At 39.5% G+C, this 27,402-nt stretch overlaps 1 protein-coding gene across 4 annotated transcripts in view; it reads right to left on the bottom strand.

The window, feature by feature from the left end:
• Positions 1-27,402, bottom strand: part of rptor (regulatory associated protein of MTOR, complex 1) — a 244,166-nt gene that overhangs the window by 206,352 nt on the left and 10,412 nt on the right. For all 4 annotated transcript variants that reach the window (XM_034105423.1, XM_034074665.1, XM_034080365.1 and 1 more), the window contains exon 3: positions 12,904-13,006. In XM_034105423.1, coding sequence (XP_033961314.1) covers positions 12,904-13,006 — 103 coding nt within the window. The remainder of the gene's footprint in view (positions 1-12,903; positions 13,007-27,402) is intronic.

Here is a 27,402-nt window from a genome sequence, read left to right as displayed (position 1 = left end):
TGATTAAGGAAAACCCTAAATTACTAAATTAACCCAGATTTATCACATAACCAAGTTTTACCAAAAGTTGTTCCCGTAATACCAGCGAGGATGTTTATCTCCCCCTAAAATACAAGTACATACTAGTTTTTCAAACTTGTGATTGATCATGATCAGTCACAGATTTTAATTGTTATTAATGTGTTCCATTTTATTTTTTTTAATAAACTTTATTTTCCTTTTTCTTAAACAACACATACAGTTTCAGTGACAAAAAAGTGCAGGTTGTCCATTTTTTGTTACGCCCCCCCCCCCTACAGAATAAGGCAAGATTAATTGTGCAAAAATATTTTTTAAATAATAAACAAACAGATGGTTGAAAACAGAGCACACACAAAAAAAACATGACAGGGTCGAGATACATGTTAATCAAACTTTCCATGCACGTTAAAAATGGTTGCCAGGTCCTATAGAATTTACAAGTGGAGCCACCCAAAGTACACTTTATTTTCTCCATGTGTAGAAACATCATAAGTTCTGTCACCCAGTGGACATGAGTAGGGGACGCCTCCTGCTTCCACCTCATAAGTATTCATGGTTACCACGTGACGTCACTGTATTCTAGCGCCACCATTTTGGTGTCCGGTCACAGTAAGTCATTACAACAACAGAGAACACGGAGGAAGCAACAGAGAAAGACACATCGTGAATAATAAAGTTTGTGGATATGCCTGGGATTTGTTGTGCTGTGGGCTGTGACAATAGTCGCCAGAGGAACCCCGGACTACAGTTTGTATCGATCCCCAAAGACTTAGACCGTCGTAATAAATGGCTGGCTGCCATCAGAAGGGATCACTGGCAGCCGACATCTAACTCCAGATTGTGTAGTCAACACTTTGTTTCCTGTAAACTCTTCACTTATTGTTATCTTTTAGCTTCTTTTGTCAGAAATAAGTTTTGTTGCCGAATAATAATTACCGTTAGCAGTGTAATGGTAACATAGCACGAGTAAAATATTCCCAGTTTTGAAAGGACTGCATTAGTTTTGCTCTGTGTTCCTTTACACTTGAAACCGACTGCATTTGAATAAAAGACACATTTCTGGCAGAAAACTGAGAAAGAAATTGCCGTTCTCAATATTATAGAATGCATGCCTTAAATGACTTGTGTATTTATATTACATGTATTATTGCTACTTTTACTTAAGTTAAGGATCGTAATACTTGTCATTATCTTATTAGGAGGCCTTATACACTCCATGTGGAAAGAGTCATTGGCCTGGTCAGGAACAAATACACCATCCTTCAGAGCACCATCCCGCTGTCTCTTTGCCAAGCAGCCACTCAAGGACAACCTACTTCCCTTGACAAGATGGTAACAGTTTGCTGTGCTCTTTGTAATGTCTGCCCATCTGTGGTACCCACAGAATATATAGATACTATTTGTAAATCGCTTTTGATAAAAGCGTCAGCTAAATGAAACTAAATGCTTATTGTGTATTCCCTTTTCTATGTAAGTTGGATCTTCTCTCTATTTATCTTTACAATTAATACATTAAAATGTCCAGTTTTTAAGTAATAAACATCACTTTTTCCAAGTATTTGTTCCTTGAGGTTTTTTTAAATACTCCTACTTATACTACAATGCATCTGCAAGTATTAGATAGTTATTTATTGCACAATCTACAGTGTATGAATATGTAAGCTTAATGGGTAAACAAAAACCTGACCATGAAGACAAAAGCAAAAGACCAGTGTCTGACAAGAAGAGCTTATGTATTGTCAGCTTCTTAATGTCCCTCAGATGTTTTGTCAGAGGTTGCAGTGGGGGAGAAGCGTGGCACAGTAAACCATTTCCCCAACAACTCTGGTAGTATCTCCGTTCTAATGAAGTCTACCACCTTTGAATGTGCAACATCAAAAGATTCGCCATCAAACATGATACGCTGTTTCTGTTCTTGAGGTGTCCACACAACAAAATCACAGAACATTACCTCTGCGACACGCATTTGTGCCTGCACTTGATACATATAGCTGTGATTCAGCTTTAGGCTCATCACACCTCCCTCAGGCAGGCAGAACCGCGAGTCTTTGGTGCATTCAAGTAGACTGCGGTCTTTAGCGCGTAAAGGACACTTCATTTCTAAAATGCCAGGCTCATGGCAAGCACAGGTCATGACACCATCTGGGGATGCACCAATCCATGGCAGCTCTGGGTTGAGGATGAGCCCTGATGCTGCAACATTGATGTCTTCATGGTGATCTTGCATAGCCACCAGGTAAGACTTTGTGGAAGTGTCCTCGTTTTGTAAACCCCATCTGAGGAAAAGAACATGTTATTTTGGAAAAAAACTCATCACTTTAAAAAGTCCCTAAAATACTGTTATTAGAATGTTAATATCTTGTTTTACCCTCATAATATCTAGTTACTCAATTATTGTATTTATTCATGATGAAGTAGTGGAAAGAATGTATTGTTTAGTCTTGCTGCCTAATTGTATATATACCTGGTCGCTTCAGTGGAAAACTGAGAGGAGCGAGGATAGCAAACTCTTTTAATCAAAGACGACGAGCTCTCTGTCTTGGCTGCCTCATGGAAGGATGACGCAGTAACTCTCCCTGCTCTCTGCTCAAACCAGACCCTCGACCTACTCTGTTTCCTGGTCAAAAAGAATTGAACTATCAAAAGAGCTGTAATTATCAGAAAGCAGTGAAGTTATTCTTAATGAATATAGTGATGTTTAGGATTTAGCATTGTGACACGCTTTTATTTTACCGTAAGCCATTTCTATTTCTTACCTGCTCTGGTGTGAGATTCAGCTCCTCAAAGACTTTGGCACCCTCCTCTAGCAGTGCAGGCAAATCCAGTATAAGTCTGCTGCTTTGATACAGACTGGTAAGGGGTGTTGGCAGATCCAGTTGTACAGTCTTTGGCAGTGTATCTGTGGGAATGGCCTTCAATGACCGACAGGATAGCACTTTTCTTGGGCTTTGTCTCTTGTTCTTCACTTTGGTGGAGTTGTGGAGGTTGTGGAGGTCTTCGGTTTGAACTTGTTCTTTAATGGCGAAGATGTTAGACACCTCATCGTACTTCACCATTTTAGTGCTAGGCTGTGTCCATGTGCATGGCTTCTCTGTGCATGTCTGGTTTTCTCTCTTCTCAACAGCAGCCAAAACTGTAAACATAAGTGCTGCTGCGTGAACACACCTCTCCTAACCCTGCCATGCATGTACAATGCGCCATCACCACTGTCCCGTCCTCCTGCACCACAATCCATAGAGATGTTGGTTTGATGTTCATAGCCTGGGAATGATTGACCTGTTAAGTGAAAAATGCAGTACATTAATTTTGTCATATAAAAGCTAAACTCTCCTGAGCTTGTACAAATGTAAGATTCAAAGGTTTATTGTCAAATACAATAGCTACAGCGCAGATTGGCATTTAATATCTGAAGTCCCAGGGTGCTCCAAAAGTGGGCAACAACATACAATATCCTTAAGACATAAAAAAACAAGTAAAGATAGAGCAACGCGAAATATAACAATTGTGCAAGTGACAGAGAATCGTGAAATAAACATGGAACTCTTGCTTATGTAGAAAAAAATAAGAATTCATTTGTCATTGAAAGAAGAGTATGTTGCTTAAAAACAATATAGCTAGCTGGAGTTATGATGTTGGCTAGAAATACCATTTGCTAGCAACTGGCTAGTAAGCTAACATCATCACTTTAGACATAAATACAACTATAATAACACGGTTTATGATTGTTGTTAAATGACTTACCTTCGCTGTAATCACATGTAGGTGTGTCTTCTAGGGGTGTTGAAAATAATCGTTTCTACGATGCATTGCGATGCGGACGTGGACGATTCGGTCTCGATGCAGTGACGGAAGATAATCGGTTATAGAGTAGTAACGTTGCTTCCTGATTTTCCGGCGGCGGCTTTACTATAACGTTTTTTCTGTCACTTTAATATCAAATCGGTCGGTGACGCAGAGATCAGGGAACAGACGTGACAGCGGCACAGCAACACCGAACACGGAGCAGTCTGCTTTATCCACCAACACAAGAACACCAGTCCAGAACCAAAAGCAGAAGGACCCGCTCTGAATCACTCCGTGTCGCTGTGGCACAGGGATTTATGTTTTTCAAAAATAATCGCGTTACAATCATGTCAGGTTTTTGGTGGATTTAATTAAGTCTTGGATGTAGAGTATGAATGTCCTCTAGCAATTTTCAGACGATATATACGTGTGTAAAGTTTGTGAAGGCAGGAGGAAAAAAGCTTCCGCGATCACCGTCTCCTCTGTTCCTCCAAGCCCCGCCCCCTCCCTGAAAATAATGAGTGACAGGCTGATAGTGACCCGATATAAACTTTATTATTCACTTAATCACTGAGATATAATGAAGCTAATTTAATCTCATGCATTCATGGGATTTATGTAACAGTGAGACAGAGAATGTAAGTGTGCACCCACATGCACTATTTTAGTTTGTATATGCTGTTGTAAATACTCCTGTTGTCTGCTGTGTTCAGACTCAAGTCCTGTGTGTGATGCCACATTCAGGACATTCAGTGTCCTTTCTTAACAGAAGACCGTTGCTAGAAGCTGCAGCTCGACTGCAGAAGCATTAGCTTTTTGTTTTTGAGGATGGAACAACTTCACACACGGAGGCTAGACCTATACAATTCATTTATTTTGGTTTATAAATGAATGTCAAGACATTTATGTTATTGATTTTTGAAGCACTTTCTAAATAATAAAAAGAGAGTTCATATGTATTTACTGCATGTATGCATTATGAAAAATAAGCCATGTGCAGTAATATAGAAAATTGAGGATGCAACGCATTGGTATGAATCGTGATGCACCGTGATGCACCGGGATATCGAACCGAATCGAAGACAGGATAATCGTAATCGAATCGAATCGTGAGACCAGTGAAGATGCACAGCCCTAGTGTCTTCTCCACATGCCATATCTTGGTGTCGTTCACCCACCCGGCAACGGCGTATTGATATGCATCTGTGCTCTTAAAAGCCTTCAGGCTCTCTCCGGTGAATGGAGATGGATTGTGAACAAGATAAATATATATGTCGGGAAAAGTTAGTTGGGGAAGAAACTTAGCCGAATTCAATAAACAAAATACAGTTGGGGGTAACAAATAGGGATCGCATCCAATAATCGCCGTCTTTAACAAATATCTCTCTCTCTCCCGTTTAAATGCGCTGTGTTTGCTGCCATGACGAGTGTAAACAAACTGTCGGAGTCGGTCACAAAGATGGCGGCGGGGATTCCGGAAATGACGTACTTGGTCCCATGAATAAGTCGCCTCGCAATTAGGGAAGCAAAAGCAACAGCGTTTGAATAATGTCTGGAAAGGACAATGTCGTCCGGGACGACTCCACAAATTGCAGTAAGAGGAGAAGGGGTACATTTTACTTTAAAGATCTTAGAAAACGTATCAAATATGGATGTCCAATAATTATGAAGATTTGGACATGTCCAGAAAGTATGGATGAGGGACCCTGTTACTGACTTACATCTGTTGCATAAAGGATCTACCCCTGGATAAATCTTTGCTAGCTTTTCCTTTGATAAATGAAGGCGGTGTAATACCTTGAATTGTTGAAGGCCATGTCTGGCACAAATTGAGGAAGAGTGAACTCTTTGAAGGATGGATTGCCAATTATCATCTGTTATTTCAAATGCTAGATCACCTTCCTACTGAGATCTGATTGTCGAAAGAGAGGGAGAATGCAGGGAGGAAAGTACATTATACAACACCCTAATTACTCCTCTATTCTGCACATTTATTGCAAGAATTCTATCTGAGGTTGTTTCTGCTGGTTTATTTGGAAACTGCGGGTATTTGCTATGTGTGAAATATCGAATTTGGAAATATCAGAAAAGATGGCCGGGTGGAATAAAAAATGTTTCTGTCAACCGACTAAATTAGGCAAATACCTTGTTTATATACAGATCTTCAAAACTACGTATTCCCCCATTATTCCAGATCTTAACCTTAAGCCTGTTTTTCAGGTCTCAGGCTCGAAAATGACATTCCCAGAACAAATGACCATATCTTCCCTTCTAAAAGGGTTAAATTAATAATCTTTTTTCTCAAAGCACGGTTACATCTGTGAGTTGGATGTAGAAGTGTCAGAATCAATATAGATGTTTTTTATTTTTAAAGTAAATTCAGATAGAACACAGTAAAAAAAAATGTGAATTATAGTGTCCGTTAAAAATAATTACTTCTGGGGTCATTTGGGTGGATTTTCCATATCTCTGGCCCCCCTTGGTCGATTTTGACGAATGAAATCTCTTTATAACCGCTAGAGCCAATGGAATCGAGGGAAAGTTTCACATACACACACACGTTACCAAATAAGGAGTGAGAGTGACGCGTGGCCAGAACCGGAAGCTGCATACACTCTGGTAGCTACCATTAGCAGCTAACTTTCTTTCATAAAAATGGTATTATGGATTATACATCATTTTTTCAAAGCGACAGACACATTAATTGGACACTATAGATTAACCCTCAGCAGCGTTTTTATCGTTTTAATGCCATTGAACACGACTTTTGATCAGAATAACAGCCAAGGTAAGAGATGTCCCGTAAATGCTCCGTAAAGCTCCGTGTTGTGATGTCTGTGTGTGCTTCCCCTGTCGCGAGTTTGGATCGCTCAGTGATGATACTATACCTATATAATCTTTAATCGGATATATAGTATGTGCAGTTATGTTAAGTAATAAGGGCATCTTTATCTTGAGTTCTGTGCCAAAGTCAGTTTGCATTTTTTTGAATGCTGTCAAAATTATCGCATTAACGGCGGTAATTAATTTTTTGAATTAATTGCATTAAAATATTTAACGCATTTAACGCATGTGCAGAATGGCCCGCCCCATACATCCCACCAGTGGCAGCGCCAGGGTATGGCTGGGGTAGGCTACACCCATACCAAGAAATGGCTTAGCCCCACCATGAAAAATTATGTTAAAGTAAGCAAAATAAAGTCTGCCAACTCGCGCCGAGAATTGCACAGACAGCAGTCAGTAAGATAGATTTCAGTAGCCACTTGTCTGGAAATACCGAAGACCAGAAACGGTTTTGAAAACTTTTGTCACGTAGTGATCGTCTTCTCAATAGAACATCTTTGATAATGTCTTCTGGCCAATCAGAATCAAGATAAAGGCGTGGTGTTGTTGCAGGAAGTCCCGACGGAGAATACTTTTGCTGTAGTACAGGGGTGCACATAACTGGTACGCAGGTTATGTGCGTAATCTGAAATGCGTACCGTCACTTGTGTCACAAAGCGCATTTGCGTACTGACGTACTTGTGAAGCTTTTCCAGAAGGCGGTTAGATCACCGGACGACAGAGTCGGTCTCCGTGTGCACAGACAGGGCTGCTGTTAACGTCGGTCTGTACAACGGAATTGTGCCAAAACTACGCCAACCGGCTGCGGAGGGAGACTCCCCCCATCACTGGAGAACTGCGCTAAAACAGCTGATCACAACGTTCACACTCTGTGGTCACGAAGCACTCCACTAGCCCCCCCCCCCCCCCTGTTGACTTTCCTGAAGTACTCCCCCGTTGATAGAAATCAACACGTAATGAATTAAGACCCCACGGTTTGATGATTGATAGGTGCTCTTTTTCATTTTGACACACAGAAAAATGTTACAATAAACATGTTAAATGGATATATCCGCCTTCTTTCATTTATCTTTCCATTCCCACAACAATATACATAAAGAAATGGCATATTTTGGACATAGTTCGAATGGTGATTAATCATGATTAATTAATTTTTAAACTGTGATTAATCTGATTAGAAATGTTAATCGTTTGACGGCCCTATTTTTTTTGCTCAGGGGTCATTTAGACGCTTCTTATGAGACTTGTGCTTTGTTTTGGTAAAAAATGGTTCGTATCTTCAGTTAGCTGAGATTCTTCCCGTTAAACTGGTGCCAAACATTAATAGGTTTCATGAATGTTAAGAAGCCCTGAGACGCAGTCTCGAAAAATAACTTTCACTTGCGCCTCGTACTTAAGAGGTTAAAGCAGAATCCATCACAGAGGATGGGAACATACAGTGGGGCAAAAAAGTATTTAGTCAGTCACCAATTGTGCAAGTTCTCTCACTTAAAAAGATGAGAGAGGCCTGTAATTTTCATCCTAGGTATACCTCAACTATGAGAGACAAAATGAGAAGAAGAAAAAAATCCAGAAAATCACATTGTCTGATTTTTAAAGAATTTATTTGCAAATTATGGTGGAAAATAAGTATTTGGTCAATAACAAAAGTTCATCTCAATACTTTGTTATATACCCTTTGTTGGCAATGACAGAGGTCAAATGTTTTCTGTAAGTCTTCACAAGGTTTTCACACAAGGTTTTTTTGTTGCTGGTATTTTGGCCAATTCCTCCATGCAGATCTCCTCTAGAGCAGTGATGTTTTGGGGCTGTCGCTGGGCAACACGTACTTTCAACTCCCTCCAAAGATGCCCTTGCTGATGGAAGGAGGTTGTCACTCAAAATCTCACGATACATGGCCCCTTTGCAGAAAAACAGCCCCAAAGCATGATGTTTCCACCCCCATGTTTCACAGTAGGTATGGTGTTCTTTGGATGCAACTCAACATTCTTTCTCCTCCAAACACGTCTGGTTGAGTTTTTACCAAAAAGTTCTATTTTGGTTTCATCTGACCATATGACATTCTCCCAATACCTCTTCTGGATCCTCTAAATGCTCTCTCGCAAACTTCAGACGGGCCTGGACATGTACTGGCTTAAGCAGGGGGACACATCTGGCTATGCAGGATTTGAGTCCCTGGCGGCGTAGTGTGTTACTGATGGTAGCCTTTGTTACTTTGGTCCCAGCTCTCTGCAGGTCATGGACTTGGTCCCCCCGTGTGGTTCTGGGATTTTTGCTCACCGTTCTTGTGATCATTTTGACCCCACGGGGTGAGATCTTGCGTGGAGCCCCAGATCGAGGGAGATTATCAGTGGTCTTGTATGTCTTCCATTTTCTAATAATTGCTCCCACAGTTGATTTCTTCACACCAAGCTGCTTACTTATTGCAGATTCAGTCTTCCCAGCCTGGTGCAGGTCTACAATTTTGTTTCTGGTGTCCTTTGACAGCTCTTTGGTCTTGGCCATAGTGGAGTTTGAAGGTGACCAAATACTTATTTTACAGAGGAATGTACCTTTAATGAATTAATTGGGAATTAATTCATTAAAAATCCTACAATGTGATTTCCTGGATTCTTTCCCCCCATTTTGTCTCTCATAGTTGAGGTGTACCTAGGATGAAAATTACAGGCCTCTCATCTTTTTAAGTGGGAGAACTTGCACAATTGGTGGCTGACTAAATACTTTTTTGCCCCACTGTATGGTTCAAATAAATCGGTGATCGTATAGTAGGGATGCACGATATATCGCGTTGTGACGATAACAACGATATGCGCATGCGCAATATTCACATCACAGGACGTGACGATTTAAAAAAACGATTAAATTAACGATTTATTTTTTTTGACTTGCGTTATTAAGTAGGCAAATTAACTCAAACACGTTATGTTACAATTATTTTGCTGCTTGTTACAAAAGGAAGACTTGAGCGGCTCTCATGTCAGGGGTACTTGAATGAGTGACATGCAAGCTCTGCATGCACAGCAAACCACCAATCACAATCAAATCCCCAAAGCAAACAGACCCGGTGATTAAAAGGTAAAAACACTGAATAAAGTAGTTTCATGCGTTTCTCCAGGGCAGTTTGGCGCTGCTAACCGAGCTAGCTCAGCTTGTTGCTCTGATAACTTAAGATCCAGATGTCCGTGACTAAAATCCTTCATCCGGTTAAATATAGCAAAAAAAATACCAATTGTATAGCATTAAAGTTCAAGAAAGGATGGTTTGCGGAAGAAGAAAAAAACGGTCTTTTCTTCAATTCCTGTATGTTTTCATATCGCAAATATATCGCAGGGGGGGGGGGGAAATCGCAATGTCAGTTTTTTCCAATATCGTGCAGACCTATCGTAGAGACATCATATGTAATCCAAACCGTTTCCTACACTGTACCCAGATTCTAAGAGAATGATATACTAACGGATTCGGGTTTCATTTTTTAATCGGTTGACAGCATTAATTAAATTATAACCCGTGTATCATGATATGAATCACATGTTACCAATACACATCCCTACCAAACAAGCAGATTAATTTGACAGGCAGAGACACTTTCCTGCATAATGGCAGAGGTTAGTTATGATTGCAGCATCAAAGGATTTTACTGTTATAATAAAAGCAGAGTATGGAAAAGAAAAAGCAGCAAGACTGAAAGACTCAGCAAGCCTGAGCCAGCCCTAACTATACGTTTTATGAAAGTCTTAAGCCTGCTCCTAAATATGGAGACGGTGTCTGCCTCCATACCAGGAGCTGATCCCACAGAGAAGTAGCTTGGCTCTGGCTCCCATTGTACATTTAGAGACTAAGCTTATATTACGAGCTCTTTAAGATATGATGGTGCCTGGCCATTAAGGACTTTGTAGGCGAGAAGAAGACCTTTACATTATATTCTGTGTTCTATAGGGAGCCAGTGCAGAGGAAATACAGGAGTAAAATTAGTAAGATAAACCAAAATAAAAGCAGCATTGAAGTGTTTTTGGGATCAACAACGTTTTTAGTCTGTAAATCAAATGGTTATTGTGTAATTGGAAAGGTGCCCACCTCACACACCATGCTCACTGAAATGCAGATGTCAGTCATTTGTAAGCATCTAGTCGCTGCAATTGTCATCAAACACCTGTTGTATTTAAAGACCTCAACTCTGCCTTTACTTTTTAATATTCCAAAACACGGTCTCAAAAACTGAGTGGCAGGTCTGCACAGTGTCAGTGTCCCAGGCCATTTAATGTGCTCTCCTCACTTCACACAGTCAGGAAGTCTCAGTTTGGAGGTTCACTCTCGATGGAGACGTTTCTTCTTCTGTTGTTCGTGTCATTTGGTTTGATTCAGGTGGGTGGGGGCAGGTGGTTTCATCCTTAGTTCGCAAACATCTTATGAATTAAGCTCCCATGAGAATGATCTCTTTATTCTTTGTGTTGTCCTCCTGTCACCTGTGCGACTTCTGTTTTAAAGCATATAGTATAAAACATCAGCAGTTTAGGTTTGACCTTTTAACCCAACTTTATGGTCAATATACTTCCTTTAAAAGACAATTATTCATAACTTGACTTCATTAAAATATAGTAAATATCAGATGAAAATATCTTGAGTATCACTGGTATATGTCTAAATGTTGTCATGATTCTGTTATGAAAACATTTCAAATGTTGAATCTAATGATTTTTTTCCCTGTGAACAACGTAATATGGAACTATCTGTTAGTTTTAAGGAATTCGATGAAATAGCCCCTTATTCTGACATTAAACTTTTTTTTTTAGAAACGGTAAATTGGACCCGACGACGACAGGAAGATGAAATGCTACAAAGTCAAAGCTAAACTTTTTGGAGTTGCCACTATCCTTGTATGGCTTACCACTACGTAATTACCTTTTGACCTATGGCTTTTCTGTTGTGTTAAACACTTACAGGCTGTTAGTCCAGTCCCTACATGTTGACACTTGGCATGCCTGATATTGTTTTCCTTCAGGCAGGGCCGGTCCTAGACATTTTGGTGCCCTAGGCGAGATTATGAGTACAGTTCCCTAATGCCTAGGGTGACACAGGAAGTAGTTTAATGTTGACTTGGAACCAGTGCTACACATTGAGATTCCTTTAATCCTATATTTATTAACAAATGAACAAACAAGCACAGTGTTACAGCTGATGAAATTGATTGATCATCATTGAATACGAATGTATACGTCCTCATGTAGCACATCGAAGATACTACAATGAGTGTAAAGCATAAGAGGTGTGACATCTTTAAACAAAGTGGTGCTATCTTTTCACATGATTTTCTACAGTGAGTTTATGTATTCACCATTATAACAATTGCATCATAAATGCAACTCAAACCTCTAATTTCTGTATCTAGCACTTAAAATGGTCTGGCTTATGGAAAGCTCATATACTTGAAAGCTATGTTGATGTTGTATCTCCATGGTAGATTGTACAGATTCTGAGTCACATGGGATAAAAAAAAAAGTCAGTTCAATAAAATGTAATGTAGTGTCAAATCCTGAGAAAGGCATCAGACAGCACAGAATGTACTAGTGTTGTCACGATACCAACATTTTGTTTTCGATACCGATACCAAGTCAAGAATTGCGATTCTTTTTCGATACTTTTCTTAAAAAAAGGGAAACAGTCTTAAATGTAATTATCGTGCTTTATTTCACACCAGAACCATAACACAAACTTTTAAACAATGAGAACAATAAATAAAATAAATGACTAGAATCTGTATTAAATACAATTAAGCATCATCTATAAACAACTTTTTTGTTTTTCGCTTCTGGCGTCTTTTTTGTCAACAAGCTGAGGCGCAGCGGCAGTTACACTCCCAATTGCAGCCATGCTTCTCGCTTTCTCGCATGCTCTGGCAGCTAGCGCGTGCACGAGAGAGGGGAGGGGCTTAGAGCGTGCTTGAGAGGGGAGGGACTGCAGGCACGGCTGCAGTGCAGGGAGTGGAAGCAGAGCGCTGAACACACACTGCTCTTATTAAAACAGCGCTTTCTCACCGGAGTACTTTTCCCCGTCATTCTTAAAGTACCGATACTAATGAAACGGAGGAGTCGTAACGTTTTTTAACGGCAGGGTATCGCGGTACCTTTCAAGTATCGGTACACCGTGCAACACTAGAATGTACACATCGTATTTAAGGAGAACCCACTGTATCATCCCTCACACTTTGCGTTGTGTTTGAGTGCTTGGCATGTCATGTTGCCGAGTGTGTGTGCTCACCTATCCAGCACTCCAGCCGGGCGCAGGGGGAGGTCTTGACCACATCAGGAGGGTCCACTCCCACGTTGAGACACAACACCAGCGCCACACTAACAGTCTTCATCTGAGGGAGGAGAAACACAACATGGTCATCACATCATTCATCTATGAGCTAATAGAAACAGACCAGCAGTGATGGATAGTAACTAAGTAATTTTACTCAAGTACCGTACTTACCTAAAATGTTAATGTACTTTATTTGAGTATTTAATTTTTTTGAATAATTTGTACTTCTACCCCACTCCAATTCAAAGGTACATCGGGTATTTTTACTCCACTACATTTATTTCATACCATTAGTTACTTCACAGATGTGGATGAATGATGTGAAATATAATCAAGAGTTGAATCAGACTTTAGTTCCACCTGGAGTAAATCCACAAGCTACCCTGCAGTCTACAAAGTCATTCAGACTAGCTGCACCTTTACCAGCTTTGAGAACACTTTGATGATCAATCATTATAAAACATATTATTCTGAAATGGACCAATCTGCACAATGACTACTTTTACTTCTTTAAATATATTTTGATGCTAATACTTTTGTACTCTTGCTTCAGTAACATTTTGATAGCAATACTTATAATGGAGTATTCCTACACTCTGGTACTTCTACTTAAGTACAAGATCTGAGTACTTCTCCAAACCAATCAAATCATTCTCAATTTGTATCAAAACAACATTAAATATGTTATTCATCTGAGGAACTAGGCTGACCAGACATGCTTGTATTCAGTGTATAACCACTGAAGCTCCAGTGAGTCGTAAAAGGTCAAGTGACTCGCCTCAGGGACACTCAACAGTAGTTACAGAGAAAAGGAGTCACTGTCTATCTTCCCAATCTGGTGCAGAGATGCCATTATGTCTAACACTGAGGCTGGTGTTGTTCCAATTAGGAGGCTCAGCTGCAGTCCAAAAGTCTGTCAGGCTGCGAGCGTGAATCTCTGGTGGCATTTCTATTTTAATATAAATGTTTTGGTCAGTATAGTACGGAGCCCTGGAGGGTTCATAGAGAGAAAAATAAATAAAACGTGGCCACGTTTTACTTTCTCATTCGCACAAGATACCTTTTCGTGCGAACGCTTTAGTAACTCGTGCGCACGAGTTACTAAAGCGTTACTAGAGCTTATAATCTTGCCTCAGAGTATTATAAACAGTTTAGGAGTAATTATAGTATTTGCTCCACAAACTGGACTTCCTGGATCGTACTTTAACAAAAACTATATTTGTCCTATTTTAAACAAACATACAGATACTCATTTAGAAATAGAATCACTGAACATCCACTGTACTTTATATAGTCTTCTTTACCGCCATCGAGCTCAGTTTAGTCAAAATAAAATCATTGTAGAATGAGTTAAAATATGTCATATTTCCAAAGTCAAATCAATTATTTCCCGACATTTCTTATTTAGACATGAACACATTTTCTGAACAGATGTGTCATTTTAACACATCTATGAGTCTTAACACCCAAAAATGTACAATAGTGACAATATATCGTCTTCTAGCATTGTTCTCTTTTAAATAAAGCAGGACATATGTTGTAATAAAGTAGAGATATTCTTTCGGTTCAGATTTTTGGTTTAGTTTGTTGTAAAAGGTAACTCAGTGGATTACCGGTGCCTCAATTTCTCCTCTCAGCCACTTTTGGACCCAGCAGGATACTGTTTGTTGATGGCACTGCTTGACCTGAGCTGACCCGTCACTGTTGCATCACTGTGTGAATTTGTGAATCAAAGTCTGGTAGTGTTTACTCTGAGACAGACGGATGAACTTCAGGCCCTGCATGTCCCCTTGGCTCCAATTATCTGTAGGTCAGCTACATGCAGGGTTCTTTAACCTGTTAAACCCCATCCCTGTTTTTCAGGTCTCAGGCTCGAAAATGACCATAACTACACTTCTAAAAGGGGGAAATTAATAATCTTTTATCTCAAAGTAAAGATAAACCTGTGAGTTGGATGTAGAAAAGTCAGAATCAATATAGATGTTTTTTTATTTTAAAGACAATTCAGATTGAACATAGTAAAAAACTGTAAATTATATAATTATAATTAACATTCTTTTTTACTTATAGTGAAAACTACCCTTGGATGATGGTAAGGTAGACTAAAAGCTTTAGGAATCCAAAGTACAACAAATAATAAGTACCCTGTATCAAGATTGATGCAAAACAAGTGACATTTGACCTTTTTAGAGAGATTTAGCAAAAAAACTCCACCTCTGGGGTCATTTGGGTGGAAATGGGCGTTTTTGCCGTTTCTCTGGAACCCATTGGTCAATTTTGATGATTGACATCTCTTTGTAACCGTTAGAGCCAATAGAATCGAAGGGGGATTTCCACATACACACCAACGTTACTATTGTGAAGTGGGGGCTATGCGCATGCAGTTTGCCTAAAGAGAAACCTGTCTCACGCTCTGAAATCTGAAAACTTAAAAGTAGGTTTATTGCTGATGGATTATTAGAAATAATTTCAAAGTGACACAGACACATTGGATTAACCTATGGATTAAACTTCAGCAGCGTTTTTATCGTTGTAATGCCATTGAAGACAACTTTTGATCAGACAACGACGAAGGTAAGACATATTGCCGTGTTCGCTACATAGCTCCACGTGTTGTGATGTCTGTTTTTGTTTATAATGTTGCAAGTTCTTATCATGGAGTGATGATATAGATACCTATCGATTCTGTGTATTCTCACGATGCTAATCAATATGTTGGATGTGCAGTTACGATAAATAATAAGGGTGTTATACCGTGTTTTCTGTGCAAACCGCGTTCGCATTTTTTCGCAAGGGGCTAATTCAGAGGCTCAGTGTTAGCTTTGTGTTTTGTTTTGCAAAAAAGAAAAAAAAGATCAGTTAGCTGAGTTTCTTCCCGTTACATGGATATGAAACATTCATAGTTTATTCAATCTTAAGAAGCCCTCAGACGCTGTTTCCTGCAGATGATGCGTTTATTCCGCCCGGGGACGGGCCGATGGGGTTCAACAGGTTAATAGTTTCTAAGATGCATCGCGATGTGGACGAGGACGATTCTGAATCAATGCAGTCATAGAAAATGATTGATTATAGAGTAGAAACGTTGCTTCTTGATTTTACGGCCGCAGCTGGACAATAAAGTTTTGTTTTTTTACTTTATTGAACAATTATATCAATATATTATAACAAGGCACATAAACATCAAGGTTCATTCTTAAATTCAAAAACTGAGGGCTTTACAATAAAGTTCTGTAATAAATAATAAAATAACTTCCTGGTAGCAACGTTGCATTGAATTGTGTGAAACCGGGGCTAGCACAAATATGGTGGAGGGAGGCGAAAATCAACAACAAGTAATAAAGAACGGACGTAGTATTTTGAAAGCGGACATCTGGGCACGTTAAGGATTTTAAGAACTCAATGGGAAGCACGGACTGGAATAGACACACGCTGTGTGTAAAGTCTGTCACACAAAAAAAGCAAATTGGTCTGTGACACAGAGATCAAGGAACAGATGCGACAGCGGCAGAGCGACACCAACAACTGAGCAGTCTGCTTTATCCACCAACACAAGCAACACCAGTCCCAGCATCAGAAAATAGTGGTGTCAGAGACACACATGGATCTATGTTTTAGAAAAAGATGCGTTAGCGTCATGTCAGGTTTTTGGTGGAATAAAAAATGAAGTCTTGGATTGCAGAGTATGAACGCCTTCTCGCTATATTAAGACGATAAATAATTGTGTAAAGATTGTGAAGGCAGCAGGAAAACTCCAGCGATCACCATTTGCTCTCTGTTCCTCCTCACCGCCCGCCCGGTTCAAAATGATTGTATTAGTCCATCAAGTTTATATATTCCCGAAGTGAAACCTTTGACCGTTAAGGAGATCACCAAAATGGTTGGGAATATGCTCTAAAAACTAGAAATGTCAGTAGAAATGTCAAGGGCAATCAATATAACAGTTCTGCAATATGTTCCTTTCTTGAGAAAAATGAAAGACAGACAAACATTGCCATCCCTAGAGCTGCACTGCCAACATGAAAACCCCAAAGTGCTGGATAATGTCAAAACTGAGGTCTGCACACGTTACACTGCCATGTAAGTGTAACGTGTAACTAGTGTAAGATTCTGTCTCTTTTTTTTCACACACACACAGACACACGCACGCACGTACAGAGAACTTTATGAACACGGAATACACCAGTTACTGTGAAAAATTAAACCAAGTTGACATAGAATATTCACTGCTTACAATAGAATGATATTCGCAAACAACTGTGATGCTAGTGGCTCTAAGTAAACAGCAAGGCTTGTTTATGCTAAAAGATGTCGGCATCCTTACAATGACAATGTTAACATTGTTAAATGGTATAACGATGTTTAAAAAAGGTATGATGACCTTATAGTGGTCCTAGATGAAAAGTGGGGGGGATCACCAAAGTTATTACAATTTATCATGAGACATGAACGTCCATATTAAAATGTTTGGCAATCCAACGAATACATGCTCATACTCAACCAGCTGAATAAGATGTGGTATGAGAAAGACATACACCTGTGAAAACAATGAATCCAAAACAATAAGCAATATGAAGGTACATGAATAATATCTCCATATAATTGATATAGCCCTCGCATCAACTCAAAATCAGGGGATGCCTGAGATTCAGCCGTCTCTTACCAAGATATGGATCTCTAAAGGTGTCTTTAAATCGAATGATGGCTCAGGAGTTGTTTAATGAACTTTAGAAATAGGCTAAACGCCAACAATGGCCTCCCTAGTCCCCACATCTAAAACTCAGTGAGGGTTCATGGGACTTTCTGTAAAGATTTTCCCTTCCTTCAGCCTTCAAAGCAATGGAGGGTTTCCTTCAAGAATGATCTAATGTCCCCTGACACACAGCTCAGGACCTCAGTGACAGAAAACTCAATGAAGATTGAAGATGTTAGGCATGCAAAGGGTGGACTTCAATAAACAAGAAAATCTGTCATTTGAAAAAATAAAAAGACAATGTGCTTGTTTTCTATAAACCCAGCAGGGGTTGCAAAATATCTATACCAATATCCTCGGAAAATATATTTACGTATATCGAAAAAAATACTACAAAGACACAGACTCAAGTGGGAAGGTTTGCCCTTTAAAAAATAACAGCTGAAATGACAGCACACTTATGATACATTTTAATGCAAAGACCAGAGAGGCAGACGTTACTGTTATGTAAGGTAAATGTCAAAGAAATATGATGACTCCCTTGAGGAAATGGTAAGCTATCATTTCATTTCTTCAAGTCAATATTTGTTTTTACTCAACATACTGAGACGCTGTAGAAATAAAGTCCATATCTGTATTGGTAAAGTGTGGTAAAGAGGCTAAACCAGAGATGGGGACTCGAGTTTGTACTTTCTCGCACACACAGAGACTTCAGACTTGACTTGGACTCCTGCTCAAAAGACTTCGGACTCAACTTGGACTCGTGTTTTGGGACTCGTGAACAATCATTGTGTTTTCTATTGTTGGCGTATTAACATTGAAGAAACTCTGAAGCGTCTGACGGGCGCCCTTCCTTTTTTTCATGGTAACCATGGTAACCTCATTACGCAGGTGCGCGCCTCTCGCACTACCTCATGGTAACACCATGGCGACCGGCGGCACACCTGCAGCTGTACCGCTTGTAATTAGGTTCAACTATAAAAACTTCGAACAAAACGCCGGCGGCACCAACAAAAGGAGCGCACACTGCAAAGTCTGCAATATTAAAATCAAGGATGCTGGTGCAACAATGTCAAATTTCATCAGGCACTTGAAAACTCACCAGGAGAGGCAGGGCTCGACATTATAAATGGCCCGCTGGCCCGGAAGCACTATTTAGACCCCCCGGGCCAGCATAACGTACTTTCCACTTGCCCGCTCTGGCCACTAAAAATATTGCTTTAAAAAAAAGAATGGTCCTGTGGTATTGGTATTTTGACTAGCAATTTAGTTAAATTGTTTTGTTTATTAACGCTACAACATAGCATTTCATGAGTCGGTTGTCGTTGTTGGGTGAGAAGCAAAAAGCCGTTTGCTGCGGAGCGCAGCGTGAGCAGGCTCCTCCTCCTCCTTCGTTCACTACAGATTATCGCGCCACCTAACCATTCGTTTTTAATACCAGCGGTAACCGGCCAAGCGCCGGGCAAAAAACAATCTTCAAATAAAAGAAAGTCACCGGAGGAGTTCAAGGAGAGTGAGTATGAGAAGAAGAGGGAGAGAACGTTTCAGCCAGCTTGATCGATGGAGTTGGCTTCTATAGAGTGGTGCAGTGACGCGTCCTAAAACCCTTTTATAATCTATCGATTAGATTTATGATTCGAAAATTATAAAAGTAGGGTAGACATGTGGAGATTATCCGGCTGAACAAAACGTGCATTTATCAAACAGGTTTGTTTTCCACAGACCTTATTTCCAGCTATTTTACAAAACCCTGTGGAGAAATCCCCTTAATGTCTACCCCTGAGAGGTCAGTCACATTAACGCATATGGACGGTTGGCAAACATGTTTAGCTCAGCATCAGCTATGTAATGTTAACTTAGCTTGCTACTAGCTTTGTAACTGAATATTTGAAAAGATGAGTGAATGTTTGCTTGTCACACTTGTTTGAGTTGAGTGGCGTTGACATCCAACTCTTGACATGACATTAAAAAAGGTCGGTAACGTTAATCATTATGTTCCGCTGCCACCATCTACTGGCTAACGTTAAACGTAGAAAAATACATAGTTACATACATAAATACATCGGGTTTATAGGCAGAGGTTACAGGTTTATTGTTGACCACGTAACGTTAATGTTACAGGTTTATCAGGTTACCATGACACTGGCTTTGAGTGAGAGGATAGAGGAATATGTTTATTTATAGTAGACTTAAAAGATGTCATTAGAGACCCAGTGTAATTAAACAATACGGTTGCAGAGGTCAAATTTTAACATTTTTGTCCACTGGCCAAATGGCTAGCCTAGATTGCCATTGTTATTTTTGGCTGGTGCGTGCAACATACAGTACCAGCCACTTGCATGATTTACCAGCATTTGGCTGGTAAATGGTGTTAATGGTAGATATTGTCCTGCAGGTCACCCTTGAAAAAGAGATCTTTTGATCTCAAGGGGCTTTCACCTGGTTAAATAAAGGCTACAAACAATATCTCTTTTGGAACAGGTCATGTTTTAACAAGTTTAGTATATTTCAGATAATATTGCAGCAATAGTTTTTTAGTTGCAAATGGCACAGAACAAATGTTTACTTTTAAGTACTTTTAACACAGTTTCCCTGCGGGGGATTAATAAAGTATTTGTGATACTGATTTTTGATTCTGAAGTGTGTTGCTTATAAGTTGTTTGCATTTAGCTAAAGTGTGATGTTTTTCCTCATATTGCATTGCAATAGCCTGTTTAAAGTGATCATATAACAAACAACTAATCAGTACTGATACTGTATGCTAATAGATATAGGAGTGATAATAACACAGTAAATGCTTTGAATTTCTTAGATATAGCTGTGCCGTATTCTTAACAGACTGGATAGCAGCAGACGATAGAAGGCTTATTACAACCAGAAGAGACATGAGACTTTTATTTTTTAGAGACTTGAGACTTGACTTGGACTCGTGACCAAAGACTTGAGACTTGATCAAGTCTCACCCCACAAAGACTTGAGACTTGACTTGGACTCGTGACCAAAGACTTGAGACTTGATCAAGTCTCACCCCACAAAGACTTGAGACTTGACTTGGACTCGTGACCAAAGACTTGAGACTTGATCAAGTCTCACCCCACAAAGACTTGAGACTTGACTTGGACTCGTGACCAAAGACTTGAGACTTGACTTGGACTTGCAAAAAAAGACTTGTGAACATCTCTGGGCTAAACTAGTGTTGGTGTTGATTAGAATTAAGTGGCTCAAGATGGCGGGACAATTACCATCCAAATACAAAACAGTCTTGATGATATTAATTGTTCCTGTGGCATCCAACGGAAGCAATTTATAATGTATTTGATATGAATTTGCATAAGAATGATACAGATGAATGAGGGACAGTGTTTTTCTGTTCCGCCTCATCATCGGAGTGCAACACGGCGTTGGAGCGTAACGGCACACAGATGTGGTCCACATTATTGTCATTGATTGAGCTGCTTGTGTATTTCACATATCACCTCACTCATTGAAAACAGAAACAAGTAGACCATCTATCAACCAGGTTTGGAAAAGGCTGGCTGGGTAAAAGGTAAAATGCTGGTAAAGGATAACGTGCATGGCTGACCGCAATGAATTAGTTCCTACCCTAGGGGAAACGCTCAGACCTTTTTGTTAAGTTTACTTATGGAAAAATGAATATGAATTAAAGCAGGCAGAAAACAACTGGTGCAAAAGCATGCCAATGTAATTATTAATAATAATTAAATACTTTTAAAAAATAATTAAATAGTTAATTAAAAAAATAATTAGGGATGTCCCGATCACCTTTTTTTGCTCCCGATCCGATTCTGATCATTTGATTTTGACAATCTGCCGATACCGATTTTTCCCGATGCGATCTTTATGCAATGCATTAAGAGAAAAAAAGGTAGCAGATAACGGCTGGTCATCCAACGCGATGAATTCAGCTATCTTGGCTGTTATTTGTTTGGCCTTTTCACTGTTCTGGGGCAGTTTCTCTTTCCTTTTAAAAGTCTCTGAAAGTGTCGGTTGTTTCCGTGCCGTTACCCGAGTGGCCGCTGTGTACTCGTCGTGTTGTTGTTGGCGTTTGTTTCTCAGGTAGCGTATTAGATTGGTCGTGTTGAACGTAGCTCTGTTCTTTCCACCACGCGGAACCTCCTTCTTGCAAACATTGCATCTGGCTGTTACACTGCCTTTGCTTTCAATTTTATGATACTTCCAAACTCTTGACATTTTCTCTGTCCCGACTCCCGAGTCACCAGCTGAATGTAGCCTCTCGTTAGCTTACTGCTACTATTAGACACTGCGCCCTGTCCACTCTGTTGCCAGATTTGAGAGAAATAAGCAACCAGGTCTATGAAAACAATCTCAAAAGAAGCAACACATACAAGGCACATACAAGGCCTCAGGATGACTTTAAGACGTGAACATGGTCATTTTTGTTTTGTAACATTAAATAAAATAATAAAAATATTTTATAAAAAAAAAAAAAAATTCCCGATCCCCGATTTTTTTCTCCCGATTCCAATCTTTTGAAAATCACGTGATCGGATCGGGACATCTCTAAAAATAATTAATTACTTAATGATTAATAATGCCAATTACTAGCTTTTTCAAGCAGATGACTTCAGCGGAGGGAGTTAATCATGTGACCCAAGTAGTTCTTTTACCATATAAGAGTAGTTACTACATAATTATCACAACCTAAAGCATTTACAATGACAATTTGAATGTGATATCAGAAAATGTGAAAATAATCCTGATGAACTTTGTTTATTGTGCAATTAGTCTATTTTTCAGCAAATAAAATACACAAAAACATACAATGGTAGTTTGGTGGAGAGATTATCTTTAACCATAACTGTAAAAAAAGTGTACAACAAAAATGTTTATATTATTATTGAATGGTGGAAATCAGAGATGGAGTACTTCAGTCCTGGACTTGTGACTCGACACTGATTGACGGTTGGAAGATTTAAAGTGATGTTTAAATCTTCCATTTAGGCCCCGCCCACTTGATCGGATCGGCGATCGGTATCGGCCGATACTGATTCCGGCGATCGGCCCCGAAATTGGCGATTGGAGCATCCCTATTCACTATAATAATAAGCCCCTTTTATTCAGGAATTGTAGCCAAACTCGCTTCACAGCAGTTCAATAGACAAATTCGTATAAAATGACAGGATACAAGCAATGTAGAGGAGCTACAGCTACATTTCAACAAATATATCCACTAAGATTAATACATGAAGACTTGTGACTCGGACTTGGACTCGAACACAGGTAATGATGACTCGGACTCGACTCGGACACTCCTTGGGTGACTCGGACTTGGACTCGAACTCGACTCCGACTCTCCCTAGGTGACTCGGACTTGGACTCGGAAAGTAGGGACTCGAGAGGGACTTACACTCGTGAATTAGTGACTTGACTACAACACTGGCATATGTGTACTATCAAGTGTTGTGACAACCTTAGACCCAAGTAGGGTAGTAGTTGGGTAGTTGGGTTTGCTATCCTGGCTCCAAAATGGTGGAATGAGCTCCCCATTGAAATCAGGACAGCAGAAAGCTAAATGCAATGTAATAATAATGTAATGTAAAGTATGTCCAGTTTTATTCTCAGCCCACACAAATATTAGTGTTTTAAGACAGTTACGCGTTTTATACTAAATAAAATGCATTATACTCCTCCGTCAACTTTCTTAACCTTTTCACTTTCTGCAAGTCATGTCTTGCCAATTAGCTGTGAAAACAACAGGGTTATTGTTGTTGTCAGACAAAAGAAATTAACTGCTTAAACCCACGTAAATTCTGGTATAATTTGATATTCTTGTTGTATATGCCATTTATTTTACATATCTTATACATGCACCATTATAAGAAAATGCAAATGCCTTATGTGTAGACCTACTTGACAATGTACGTGATTCATATTCTGATGAAAAGATATGCTGAAACAGAAAATAAAAATAGAGGAAGGAAAAAATAAACTGAATTAAATACTTTGGTACTTGAATATATTTCCATACTTTCAACAGCTAATGATCAATGAAATGAATAGTTTATATATTGAAGAAGGGAAGGAACCTATTCAGCAACAACAAGTATCTCTTTATCAAGAGCAGCCTGTTAATTTGACAGCTAGCAGTAATCTGATTATCTGATTTTATAAACCGGTATGCTGGACCACATGGATTTCCAATAATATATTAATCTTATCAGTGATAAAAAGTGATAGACTGAGGATAGACTGAGGATAGACTGAGGACAGAATGAGGCGGTTAGTGGACACGGAGTGAGACACGTCACGTATACTGTATGTGCATGTCTTCCTGTGAAGGCATGTGCATATAATTGGTGGCCACTGTCCTCGTTAATAACTGCACGGGACTCCAGGGGACTTCCCAACCTATTCCCCTCTACTCCCCTCAGAGACTCCCATAATTCCCCAGCAGCGTTCACTGCATGCGATCAATGGCCCCTGACTATTCCATGTGTTAGGCCTGCAATGAATGAAGGTTATTAAAAAGGTGCCGATGCTCCATGGCGGAGGCTCCGGTAGAAATTGCCGGGATTTGGGGTTTTACCCCCTTAATGTCTGACCAATGGTTGAACAGCATTTCCGTGCACATGACTTGTGTTTAAAGTTTATAGTCCATTTGAGTTTTGCCCGTGTGAACGCAAAGCAAACCGAACCTTCTGAAAAATGAAACAATGTCACAAACTGCGGTCTGGTGCGCACCAGAGAAGCGGACTATTAGGTGTGAATGCACCCTTAAACATCTCCCCTGTGCTCCAGGCAACGCTGCACTTGACTCATCAAATCTAAAAAACGATGCCTGGTGGGAAAAAATGAAGTGATGGATTAATGGTTCCTGTTCTGATTAATGTGCAGTAGCACATTAATCCAACACAATTAACATTGGCAAAATAAAAAGTGTTAAATGTCGCCTTGTCTTCACAGAAAGAACATTTGAATCACATGGAGTTCAACTTTAGTGAACTTTGACGATCACATCATAGCCTCGAACAAGAGCAGAGATTTGTGTAGTTGACTCGATTTGGTACTGACCACATTCAGCAAAACTGTTGCTTTAGCAGGCCAAGCATATATGTTTTTAGTAACATATTTTAGTGTACAATGTGTGTGACCCAATCACAATGTTAAAACTGTGGAGCTCAAGCCAGGAATGGCCACTGGCCTGAGGTAATATCGCCTCGGCAAACAATGTAATTCACCTGCTATCACACATGTAACTTTGCCCTTATCCTTCCCTTAATAGGGTGGTGCAGGAATGAATCCTAAACCTGGATATGGGTTAGCATTTTAGCTCATCTGGGTTCCCTTGTCCAGAAATTGATAATGTTTTAATGAGGTTTTGGTTAGATTCCCAAAATAAAGGTCTGTGGTTTAATACAAACTTTGAAGTTGTTTGACGTTTTGCTGTAGGACATTAAATACGTCAGTAAATACCCCACTGGTGAATGTCTGAACATTTATCGGCCTTAAAAATTGTATTTTAAACAAGTGGCTAAATCCGGCCGAACATGCGTCTAAGTACCGCAGTGTGAATGCGCCTATAACACTTGAGCTATTTTGAAAGTGCTGTCAATATCTTGAGATTACCCTGCTGAACAACGTGTAATTATCATAAACGTGTGTTTGTGCAGATCTTATTTTCTGCAATATTCCAAAATCCCATTTCCTATTCTGGGTCGGCCTACAAAAATAAACTCACTGCACCACTCTTTTACACCGATACAAAGAGAAAAAGGAAGATCATTAAAATGTTTCCCAATGGCCTCAATTTTCAGTGTCATATCTTTCTTGCTTAAAGAGCTTGTTTAATTTAATTTAGCCTTTTGTTCTAAAGACAGTTCAATAAATCAACCCTGATCTAAAAATCACTAGTATGTAATAATTTATTTGACCTTTATTTGGCATTTTTTTTCATGCCCATGGCTGAAAGTCTATATGCTGCCTAATGAACTGAGCACATTGATTCTATTAAACGAATGATGCAGACAATGAAGCATCACAGACCTCCTGTCTCGTTTACACATTTTTACAATGGGATTGGATATTGATGACCTATAGATTTCATTACCGAAGTCATTGTGCATGTTCAACAGCAGTCCAGATTAGGGCAAGCAACAGGTCATTAACAGTAGTTTGATGCCCATCTGATAAGAAAAACATACATAAACTTATTATGGGTTAGTTAAAATCATTTTTCAAACAGAAGCCAAAAAAGAACAAAACGTATCTGTTAAGAGTGATTTGCCGAAAAACTAAGTTAAAAAAAGCAAATAACTATGTACAATTTTAACTAATTTAACAATTCAACACTGTGATGCAAGTGCTTCAACAACAATGTGCTATCACTGTGTTAAGTACTGCCCTGCTGTGGGCCTCAGGGAACAACTGGCCTGATGAGGAAAACTGAAAGATTGTAAAAGAATATCATGCAGGACATGATGAATCATAGTTACATTAAAGCCTTGTGGTCAGTTACATTAAATGCCATTCTTGCATTTAAATAACTGTTTTGATGTGTTCCAGTCAGGATTTCGTCCAAACCACAGCACTGAGACTGCTCTTGTAAGGTCTTCAATGACATCCACTTAAACACAGACAGTGGCAGAACTTCAGTGTTAGTATTATTAGATCTCAGTGCTGCGTTTGACACTGTTGACCTGACCACAACATATTACTAGACCGACTGGAAAACCAGGTGGGACTTTCATCAACAGTTCTAAATTGGTTTGAATCCTACTTAAAGGACAGAAACAACTTTGTTTCTATAGGTAAATAAACATCTGAGTTGACAAATATGACAGGTGGGGTACCTCAAGGCTCCATCTTGGGGCCTCTTCTCTTTAACATCTACATGCTACCACTGGCTCAGATAATGAAAAACAACAAAATAAGTTACCATAGCTATGCAGATGACACACAAATGTACATAACCATTTCACCAGGAGACTATGCTCCAATTCAAACACTGAGTAAGTGCATTGAACAAATCAATGACTGGATGGGTCAGAACTTTCTCCATTTAAACAAAGATAAAACTGAGGTAATGGTTTTTGGAGCCAAGGCATCACGTATAAAAGTTAGCGCTGAGCTTCAGCCTGCAATGTTCAAACCAACAGATAAAGCCAGAAATCTAGGTGTAGTCATGGACTCTGACCTGAGTTTCAACAGTCACATTAAAACAGTTACTAAATCAGCCTACTATCACCTAAAGAACATATCTAGGATTAAAAGACTAATGTCACAGCAGGATTTGGAAAAACTTGTCCATGCTTTTATCTTCAGTAGACTGGACTACTGTAATGGTGTCTTCACAGGTCTCATTAAAACTAGGGATGCACGATAATTATCGGCCCGATATTAGGAATTATGACGTCATCCCGATAAACCCGATACCAGTATTAATAGCCCCGATAATATACAATATATTTTTTGGGTAAAAAAAAAGAAAAAAATACTGCGGTGTGGGTGGATTGGGATGAGGGGCGCTTGTTTTTCACTCGGCTCCTCCCGTTTTGCCAGTACTGTGGTATTAGTGGTTTAGGAAGAGGGGAGTTCTTCACAAATCCAGCGGTCCCTAATACTTCGAACCTGATCAGTCACCTGAAACATCGCCATCGCTACGATGGTGTGTTAAAAGCGTACGAAGACAATAATACAATACAGTGTGTGTGTGTGTGTGTGTGTGTGTGTGTGTGTGTGTGTGTGTGTGTGTGTGTGTGTGTGTGTGTGTGTGTGTGTGTGTG

The sequence above is a fragment of the Pseudochaenichthys georgianus genome, chromosome 1, assembly GCF_902827115.2.
Source record: "Pseudochaenichthys georgianus chromosome 1, fPseGeo1.2, whole genome shotgun sequence".
Taxonomy (NCBI): Eukaryota; Metazoa; Chordata; class Actinopteri; order Perciformes; family Channichthyidae; genus Pseudochaenichthys; species Pseudochaenichthys georgianus.
The sequence above is the reverse complement of the archived record's forward strand: the minus strand, read 5'-3'. Positions and strand labels throughout refer to the sequence as shown.